General features: G+C 50.6%; 1 protein-coding gene across 1 annotated transcript in view; it reads right to left on the reverse strand.

Moving 5' to 3' along the window:
- Nucleotides 1-10,856, reverse strand: part of LOC102253141 (bifunctional heparan sulfate N-deacetylase/N-sulfotransferase 4) — a gene marked incomplete at its 5' end in the record, with an annotated part of 150,100 nt that overhangs the window by 70,067 nt on the left and 69,177 nt on the right. The window contains one exon of the mRNA XM_014550539.1: nucleotides 9,432-9,586. Within this exon, the coding sequence (XP_014406025.1) occupies nucleotides 9,432-9,586 (155 nt within the window). The remainder of the gene's footprint in view (nucleotides 1-9,431; nucleotides 9,587-10,856) is intronic.

The raw sequence follows: 10,856 nt of genomic DNA on the forward strand, positions 1-10,856 counted from the left end.
GGGCAGGTGTGTGAGGAGGGGGCAGGTGTGTGGGGATGGGCAGGTGTGTGAGGAGGGGGCAGGTGTGTGAAGACGGGGCAAGTGTGTGAGTTCTGTGCAGTGTTGAGGCCTTTGGAGGTCAGCTTCACCACTTCCAAGTGAAGACGCTGAGAGCGGGTCTGGCCATGTTCAGATCGAGGGGTGCCGGCTGGACGAGGAGAGACTTGGGTGCCAGTGGGGTTGCAGCTTCGCGGGGACCAGGACGAACCAGGAAGTGCCCAGACGGCAGGCATATCCCAGGAAGGCTCTGGTTAGGGGCCCGGGACAGAGCTGATGAGGAGGGAAGCAGGACTGAGGAGGGGGGGCGGCACAGGGGACACGTCCACACCTGCCCCCTCGTCGCCTCAGCTGCATGGAAAGGTCGACGTTAGCAACAAGGGGAACGGCACCAGGTAGTAAGTGTTCAGAGCTTCTCACAATGTCTGACCCGGGAGAGGTGATGACATTCAAGATTCTTAAGTGGATGAAGAGTCCGGTGGAAAGAGGAATAGCATCGCCCACCCCACTGCGACCTCGTTTCCATAGTTACTATCAGCACAAACAAGCAAGAAGAAGGTACTCAGAATAACTTCCCTTCACACACATCACACCATTTTCACAACAGATTCATGTGGAGTTTTGTTTCAGGCAAACACAACACCTGCTTTATCTTATCTCCATCCTTAGTGCCTGAGCGTTTACACACAACACACATCGAATGGTTTGTTTTTTAAAAATCTTCAACCTGATTGCCTAAGTTCATGGAGTAAAGCACTGATGTGGGTACATGTGAGGTGTGTGCATGTGTGCGCGCCTGTTGCTCCCAAAGTAGAGAGATGGAAGAGGAAGACTTGTCCTTTGTGATGCTGGCTGAAATGCTCTTCATTCTCTACTTTAGAGAAATCCCAAACGTTTGGGATGTTCCCATGATTACACAGAGGATGGTTCAGAATCACTAATTTAAACACATCCCTTTGCAGACATAGATTTGCATGAACTATGACTCTCTCTGAGGGATGGAACCTGTTCCCAATATTATTTTTGCGCCAAGATGAGATCCCCCTTCGGAGTCAGTTTCCCCCTTTAATGTCAGCTCAATGCATTTACGGAAAAGTGCCTTAAGCATTTGGGGTGGGCAGGAGCCATCCTTCTGGTTGGCTGTCCCTCCCCGTCTCCCATATTCAGCTACATTCAGGGTATTATTACATCTGACCTCCAGGATGGCCTAGGCCTCTCTAAGACTTAAATTAATTCATGTCTGTGGTTGTCTTCAATATTATGGAACCTTGACTACCATGTCAAGTAGGTTATATTTCATCAAACGAAAGGTAATTTTATGTTAATAAATGGTACCTACATGTTTAAAAACCTTTATGGAACCTTGACTACCATGTCAAATAGGTTATATTTCATCAAACCTACTAAAGGTACTTTTATGTTAATAAATGGTACCTACATGTTTAAAAACCCAAATAAATGATGGTCACTTAACTAACTTCCTATAAAGATGACTCAATTACTATACTTTTCTGTGGACATGTTGACATGTTTCAAGCAAAAATCAGACCAAAATAGTACATTTCCATTTTATCATCATCATGTGAAAGTGGCATCATATTTGGATATCAACTGTAGGTACTGCTCTCATCTCAAAATGACGTCACGCCCCACACCACCCCGCCTCCCACATCATTAACCAGCTCTCCCCCCCTCCACTGGCTCGTGCCTGGCAACAACTTCTCACACCTCATAGTGCTCAGGTTACCGTGGGAACGGCTGTGGGGGACTGAGGTGTCCACTGGAAAGAGGTACCAGTGGAGCGATGGAAATGTCCTCCCAGGATAGACGAGCGTAAGACAAACAGTCAGGCTGAAAGCCTTTTCCAAACTGAAAAATGCAAAAGTGGAAAAAAAAAAGGAAAATAAAAAGAAGACCAGGGTAACTAATGTGTTTGATGGATTATCTAATTTGAACGTGTACGCTCAGTACGGCAGGAGTTAGATAACGATAAAATCTCTTAAGAATCTTGGCTCTTGACTGTGTCACAGTCATTTAAGCATTGAAAACAAGTTTGGTCATTGAAATAATATTAAAACAACTCAGTGAAAGCTCATTATGCTGTTATTGACTATTTTAAGAATCTGCTCACAAAACTGCTATGTAATAATTGATTGATGAATAGGCATAAAATCTCACTATCAGCACTCCTTAAAGAGCGTTGGGTCATTACGTTCAGGTATTCTACATAAATATGCCTTTTATGAGTCTACAAATTTTAGAGAACAGGGCAATTCGAAAAAAAAATGCAAACGCTATGTGCCCATCACGCGGGGCTCCAACTGGGTGTCAGAAAAACAAAACTGAAAACAGAAACAGATTACAAAAAAGAGCTTGTTTTTCTTGAGTTAGTCTGGAGCTAGGTGGTTGGTTCAGAAGTCTGCGTGCCAGGAGTGGCATTTCTGAGCCCCTCTGTCTTTCCTCCATAGTCATGCGAAGAATCCCTTAGTTCCAGCCAGTCAGGCTGTAAACAGGGCAAGAGACAGAAACCAAGGCCCAGGGCAGAGAGCAGAGTAACTGTGCCGAACCCCCTTTCCTGGAAGTCCCATCCCGTGACTTACGCTTCCATCTCATTGGCCAGAACTATGTTAAATGCCCCGACCTAAAACAAAAGCCGAGAAGTCAGTCCTTTAGCTAGACACTGTGGCTCCTCAAGCAAACTCTGGATTCATCCAAAAGCAAGGATACAAAAATGGGTGCAGTAGTTCCCCCTTATTCTCGGGGACAGGATCTAAGACCCTCAGCAGATGCCTGAGACTGTGGGTAGCACCAAACCCTTTATCGCCTATTAGTGATCACATTTCATGTTGAATTAGGCATAGGTGGAGGACTGCAAGGCAAACGCGAATGTCTTGTATCTGTCCCCAACTTGCATGTCAAATATGGGAAAAGTCACCTGGTGGCTACATCTTCCTCCTCCTCCTCCTATTTCAAAAGGAATGATCGTATACTTCTTGAAGAAATATGTTGAAAGTGATGGCAGCCGTGAAGATGATGACTGTAAAGATGATGATGATGATGGTGATGATGATGCTGATGTTGGTGGTGATGATGGTGATGATGTTGATGGTGATGATAATGATGGTGATGATGGTGATGATTGTAATGGTGATGACGGTGATGATGATGATGGTGATGATTATAATGATGGTGGTGATGGTGATGGCAATGATGATGATGGTGATGATTATAATGATGGTGGTGATGGTGATGATTATAATGATGGTGGTGATGATGATGGTGATGATTATAATGATGGTGGTGATGGTGATGACTGTGATGGTGATGATAGTGATGATGTTGATGATGATGGTGATGATGATGATGGTGATGATTATAATGATGGTGATGATTATAATGATGGTGGTGATGGTGATGATAATGATGGTGGTGTTGATGGTGATGATGGTGATGATTGTGATGATGATGGTGATGATTATAATGATGGTGGTGATGGTGATGGTGATGATGATGATGGAGATGATTATAATGATGGTGGTGATTATAATGATGATAGTGATAATGACAAAAGCTTTTTGAAACACTATGTACCAGCAGTTTGCTAAAAGTCACACATACACAGACACATCACATCCAACCCTCACAAAACTCTGCGTGGTAGGAACTACTATCATCCCCATTTTACATATTTAAAAATCAAGCACAGGAATTGTTAAGTCATTTGCTAAGGTCATCCACCTAGTAATTGGCAAGAATAAAATCTGAACCAAGAGTGGTCTGACGCCAAACACACGAGCTTACCTACCACTGACAATTAGCTAGTGGCCCTCATGGGGTAAGCGCATGTCACATGAGACTTTTAGGTGGAAAAATCACTAAGGTTTTGTTTTATTCAGAGGAACATGACTTTTTCTTTTGCATTTTGAGCGCAGTTCATTGTTCTGTACAATATAAACAAAACTTAATGCTTAGAGGAAATATTTATTCGTGCTTAACAATTCCATTAGACATGCACAACTGCTTTAAGCAGTCATTAGCTTGTCTCCGGGGGAAATCTCTGCTATGACTGCCCCCGGCATCAGCCTCGAGAAGAACTGCAGCTCCTCTGGCTACTCCTAGGAGACGACGGAAACTCATGAACACTGAGAAGCGGGAAGGACGTCTTTCCAGGCTTTGCCCTGAACCAGAGGAATGGCCACAGGTGCCCAGAATGGAGCTGTGGCCCCGATAGGCTCACAGTCATGTGTTTTGAAGGATATAAATAGTTCACTTCCTCCCATTACTGCTGCCCAATATGAAAGTGCATTTTGTAGGTGGTATTTATTCATTTGAGGTTAGACATGTTCAGAAATAAAATAGCTGATGGACAGAACAAAGCTGCTGCAGCTAAAATAGAAAGTTGGGGGGTGGGGGTGTGATGCTGTCTCCACTAGGAAAATCAAATAGATAAATAAGTATTGTAGAGATTTTCTGTCTAAGGGGAATTTTTTCATCTAACTGCCAATACAAGACCAGCAAGTCAAGGACTTTCCATGACACAACCCATGATGAGAAAAGGAATTTTTTCTCTAAATCCAGTGCTAAGCAATATGAATGTTAATAGCTAATGAGATACTAATTCTAATTTGCAGGCAAAAGGGGTCCCGGATTGGAGAAGGTACAGGCTTGGCTGAGGGACACCACCCCCCCACAGTGCACAAATTTTGTGTACCAGGCCTCTAGTAATCTAATAAGAAAGAAAGCATTCCTGGCTCTCGGGGGACCCATGGGCTGCATCCTGGGAACAGTGAAAGGGGAGGTTCAGCGTGTCCCCATGTCCTGCTCGGATGGTCCTGGCTTCCGAGTGTCCCCATGTCCCGCCCGGATGGTCCAGGCTCCAGAACCATGTCATGCCAGTGCCTGTGTGAATGGACTTCATTTCACTTGTAACCTTTTGACGATGCAACAGATAATCCAATATTTTTGTACAAAACCTATTTCTGGGTTCCCACCTAGCTCTTGGCCACACTGACCTAACTGATGCAATTGTTCTGAATGGACTTTAAACGGCCATCAATGTTTGATTACAGAGCAATTACACCGGGGCCTCCCCAGTGCTCCGCTTGGCTTCAAAAGAAATGGCCCACACAGGTGGGAAGGGCCATTGTGAAAGGTAACTTACCTGCCCAGGAGCGAGGCCATGGGGGGCAAGGGGTGGGGAGGGACCGGCAGAGGAGAAACAGTGCATCTCCAAGGCCACAGGCTGCAAATTCAGCACGCTTCCAGGCAAGTTTGTTTTTGGAAAAGGGAGTATTTCCTTAATTGCACAACATTCGGGATCACTACCAAATGTCTTCCACACCCGCAAGAGAAGTTAATCTAAACATTCTTACAAATCCACATTTCGAAAAATATTGGGCTTTTAAAAATTGATTTCAGAGAGGAAGGGACAGGGAGAGAGAGAGAGAGAAACATCAAGGATGAGAGAGAATCATGGACCGGCTGCCTCCTGCACGCCCGACACTGGGGATCCAGGCCGAACCCAGGCATGTGCTCTGACCAGGACTCGAACTGTCACCTCCTGGTTCATAGGTGGACGCTCAACCACTGAGCCACGCTGGCCGGGCAAATATTGGGCTTTTTAAAGCGAGACACACTGCGAATTCCTCTGGGCTAGGACAGTCATCATTGGTCAATTAGCGCCTGCTGAATGCTTGGGGGCGGGCCCTGCTCTGAGCACAGTAGTCACATCCTCAGAACGACCCTCGCGGTTGTCACTATCATTCTCATTTTACACTCAGGGAAACTGAGGCACAGCCACACTTGTTGAGTCGTGTTTGTTTAAGATCAAGCATCTGAGGATGGGAGTCAGGACCCAAACCCTGGCATCACGGTGCCACATCCATGATGAGAACCGCTGGGTGCGCTGCCCACACCACAGTGAGGACCCCACGGGCGGTGTGACCCAGGCTGGGGACTCGGCAACGGGGACCATGGGTTCCACTCACGTCCTCGCAGGCAGAGCTTTATAATCCCGGGCTCCCGTGGCCTGAGGTTTGCGCCTCCTGACATGCTTTCAGCACCCCCGTGGCACGCGAGCGGCTCGTGTTCACTGAGCACCGCCGATGGGGTGTCCCAGGGGCCAGTCCCGGCGGGCTCTCCCCTCTCCCCCTTCCCGGCCACGTGAAAACCCAAGGACATGCATCCGGGCCTCCTTCTGGGGAAATGTTGGTTCCCGAGTTGTGGTGGCCAAACCTTCGGGGTAAAGGTGTGGATGTTAACGACTTCAGATTTTGGGGCCAGATGGTCTCTTTGGGGACCCAGCTATGCTGTTGCAGGAGCAGCTGCCAACCACAGAGGCGAGTACCACAGAGGCAGGTCCCACAGAGGCAGGTCCCACGGAGGCGGGTCCCACGGAGGTGGGTCCCACGGAGGCGGGTGCCATGGAGGCGGGTCCCACGGAGGAGGGTGCCACAGAGGAGGGTCCCACAGAGGCGGGTCCCACAGAGGCGGGTACCACAGAGGCAGGTCCCACAGAGGCGGGTACCACAGAGGCGGGTGCCACAGAGGCGAGTACCACAGAGAAGGGTCCCAAGGAAGCAGGTCCCACAGAGGAAGGTACCACAGAGGCGGGTGCCACAGAGGCAGGTCCCACAGAGGCGGGGGGCACCGGGGCAGGGCCCACAGAGGCGGGGGGCACCGGGGCAGGGCCCACAGAGGCGGGGGGCACCGGGGCAGGGCCCACAGAGGCGGGGGGCACCGGGGCAGGGCCCACAGAGGCGGGGGCCACAGAGGGGGGTTCCACAGAGGCAGGTCCCCCAGAGGCGGGTGCCACAGAGGCGAGTACCACAGAGAAGGGTCCCAAGGAAGCAGGTCCCACAGAGGAGGGTCCCACAGAGGCGGGGACCACAGAGGCGGGGGGCGCCACAGAGGCAGGTGCCACAGAGGCAGGTGCCACAGAGGCGGGTGTGGCCGGGTCCACAGCACTTGTTCTGGACACTGACATTCGGATTGGACATGACTCTGTCACAAAGCCTGGCTGTGCCTGTGACTGCTTTTCAATCAATTAAAAAAGAAAACAAAGAACAGAACTATCTCACTGAGCACAACACAGAGCGCCCGGCGGGCCAGCTTTGGCCCCGGGGTCCCAGACTGCCATCGCCCATGCCAGCAGCCCTTGCAGTCCCAGCTGCAGGCACATCTCAGCAGTGGCGTACAAGGAGCCACTTTAAAATGCGTGGAGCTGCCGCACCCGAGGGACTGCCGTGCGCGGCTTATGCCTCAAACCCCTGGTGCTAAACCAGGGGGACATAACCTCTGCACGGGGCCCGAAGCAACCTGCGTCCCAGAGAACTTTGCAAAGACAACCAGAAGGTAGACATGATGACTACAGGATGGATGACTGTGGACCCTGACAAAGAAGACGCCTCAAGAAAGAAGGGGCCCCGGTGGCTAACGGGCTCAAATACAGCAGCAGAGCCTCGCAGCCATTTTTACACATGGACCCCTTGTGCAACCTGCCCTTCGGGGAGCAGCTGGCCCGGGACCGCCTGCCTGCACTGCCCGCCTGCCTGCCTGGCCCTGCATCTGCGCCAGCCCTCAGGAAGTTCTTCCTGGCGTCCATTTCAACCAATAGGACTGAGGCTCTCCCCATCCAATCAGAGCTGAGCAGCTCTGATCAACCAGTGTGGCTCTACCCTGACCCATCAGGACAGTGCCTCTTGGACCAATCACACTTTGAGGACTTGGAGTCCTCATTTGCATAAGAACGAATCAATCAGGGGCCAGGGGTGGGGGTTCTGTCCAGGAAGTCACTTCCCCTCTGGCTCTGGGAGCCCCTTTCCCTTTCCACCCAGCGCTGACCAGTGGCCCTGGCTGAGCCGAACCAGACGATGCCTCAGGGAGCAGAGCAGCCGCTCCCGAGGGCCTGGCCCAGGGCCGCCTCAGGGTCACTGTCCTCACAGCCAAGCGGTAGCGCCATTGAGCTGTTTTCCCCGAAGAAAGTCTCCTCCGCCGCACCCCAAAGTGGGGATTCCTGTCGGCACTGAATTGACACCAATGACCACTGCTTGGCATGACGACCGGACTGAGAATCGCACCCGGAACGACCACCTAAGGGGGGCCTTAGACGGAGCCCCACGTGTCAGCTTCGCTGCACCGATGCTGATATAACTGAGCCCCTTCCCTTTCTCAACCACCCCTCACCTTCGTCTCCACGGGAACCCTGTTTAGGCCTCTGCCCGAATCAGAGCTTACCCAAGAGCTATTCCCTCTGGATCTCAAATAAACGCCCGCTGCCTCTCACTTTGGCCTTTTCTTTTCAGGGACACATATTGTCTCACAAGGCGTTGCAAACACACACGCGTGTGCTGTCTGCTGATGACCGAGCCGGAGCTGCAGGTGTGTTGTGGGAAGGCCGCCAGGTGGAAGGGGAGCTGCTAAGCTCTGGGCGCCATGGTTGGAGCCACCTCTCCAGTGACTCCTCCCACCAGCCATCGACCTGCAACAATGCTTCTAAAGATTTTCTAAAATGGATTTTTAGAGAGAGAGGAAGAGAGAGAAGCATCGATGTGATTGGCTGCCTCCTGCACGCCCCCCACTGGGGATCAAGCCTGCAACCCGGGCATGTGCCCTGACTGGGAATCGACCCAGGGACCTTTAGGTGCATGGGATGAAGCTCAACCCACTAAGCAACACCAGCCAGGGCTAAAGCATTGCTTTTAGAGGCTAATTATAATGCACAGCCAGGAATGCAATGGAGAAAGTGCCATTGTTCTTCAGATGCCGGACGAACCCTTCCATACGACAGGAGAGGGGAGCTTCCTGACAATGGCCTGCTTTTTCCAAGTACATTTGATATCACATGATGGCCCAACACACACACACACACACACACACACACACACTCCTGCACGCCCCCCACTGGGGATCAAGCCTGCAACCCGGGCATGTGCCCTGACTGTGAATCGAACCAGGGACCTTTAGGTGCATGGGATGAAGCGCAACCCACTGAGCAACACCAGCCAGGGATAAGCATTGCTTTTAGAGGCTAATTATAGTGCACAGCCAGGAATGCAATGGAGAAGGTGCCATTGTTCTTCACAGATGCCGGACGAACCCTTCCATGAAACAGGAGGGGGGAGCTTTCTGACAATGGCCTGCTTTCCCAAGTATATTTGATATCACATCACGGCCCAATACACACACACACACACACACACACACACACACACACACACACACACACCACACAGGCCTGAAACAAAAGAATGCAAAGCAACCTGTACCCTTAACACATGAGACGCACTCTGATGTTTCCTGCTCTGTTTCTGCTGGATTCAACCCAGCACATTGATGCTGTGGTCCATGGAGAGAGCGCGCCCCGGCCCAGCAGCCGCGGCAGCAGGTGCACTCACCAGGGCGAACTCCTTGTTGAGGGCCATCTGCTCCACCAGCGAGGACTCGTTGTGGAAGAGGTGGGGTTGCATGTGGCTCCACATGTGGGGGAACCACCAGAACTCGTCCACCGACCTGAGCAGCAGGTCGTCGCCCGCGTCCTCCTCCTCGGTCCCTGGAAAACACCCAGTGAAAGAGGCATCGGTGAAATTTCCCATCGGCTCAAAGGTCATGATTGTCAGAGTTTTGCTGTTCTTCTCACTACAGACACATAAATCCAAGTGCATGTTGTTCTAATAAAAAAGAATAAAATTCATGGTCTACATTACATCAGAAGTCAGGGTTTGGGTTGGCGTGAGGTAGGGTAGGTTTGGTGGCCCTTGGGGCAGTCCATGGTCCACAGTTCTCCTGTCTGTCACCCTTCATTACACTGTCCATCACCCACAGTTCTCCTGTCTGTCACTGTCCTAAGTCACTATTGTCCACAGTTCTGTTTGTCACTGTCCTGGGACTGTCCATTGTCCACAGTTCTCCTGTCTGTCACTGTCCTAAGTCTCTATCGTCCACAGTTCTGTTTGTCACTGTCCTGGGACTGTCCATTGTCCACAGTTCTCCTGTCTGTCACTGTCCTAAGTCTCTATCGTCCACAGTTCTGTTTGTCACTGTCCTGGGACTGTCCATTGTCCACAGTTCTCCTGTCTGTCACTGTCCTAAGTCTCTATCGTCCACAGTTCTGTTTGTCACTGTCCTGGGACTGTCCATTGTCCACAGTTCTCCTGTCTGTCACTGTCCTAAGTCTCTATCGTCCACAGTTCTGTTTGTCACTGTCCTGGGACTGTCCATTGTCCACAGTTCTCCTGTCTGTCACTGTCCTAAGTCTCTATCGTCCACAGTTCTGTTTGTCACTGTCCTGGGACTGTCCATTGTCCACAGTTCTCCTGTCTGTCACTGTCCTAAGTCTCTATCGTCCACAGTTCTGTTTGTCACTGTCCTGGGACTGTCCATTGTCCACAGTTCTCCTGTCTGTCACTGTCCTAAGTCTCTATCGTCCACAGTTCTGTTTGTCACTGTCCTGGGACTGTCCATTGTCCACAGTTCTCCTGTCTGTCACTGTCCTAAGTCTCTATCGTCCACAGTTCTGTTTGTCACTGTCCTGGGACTGTCCATTGTCCACAGTTCTCCTGTCTGTCACTGTCCTAAGTCTCTATCGTCCACAGTTCTGTTTGTCACTGTCCTGGGACTGTCCATTGTCCACAGTTCTCCTGTCTGTCACTGTCCTAAGTCTCTATCGTCCACAGTTCTGTTTGTCACTGTCCTGGGACTGTCCATTGTCCACAGTTCTCCTGTCTGTCACTGTCCTAAGTCTCTATCGTCCACAGTTCTGTTTGTCACTGTCCTGGGACTGTCCATTGTCCACAGTTCTCCTGTCTGTCACTGTCCTGGGA

This window comes from Myotis brandtii, unplaced genomic scaffold (assembly GCF_000412655.1).
Source record: "Myotis brandtii unplaced genomic scaffold, ASM41265v1 scaffold603, whole genome shotgun sequence".
NCBI classification, from domain to species: Eukaryota; Metazoa; Chordata; class Mammalia; order Chiroptera; family Vespertilionidae; genus Myotis; species Myotis brandtii.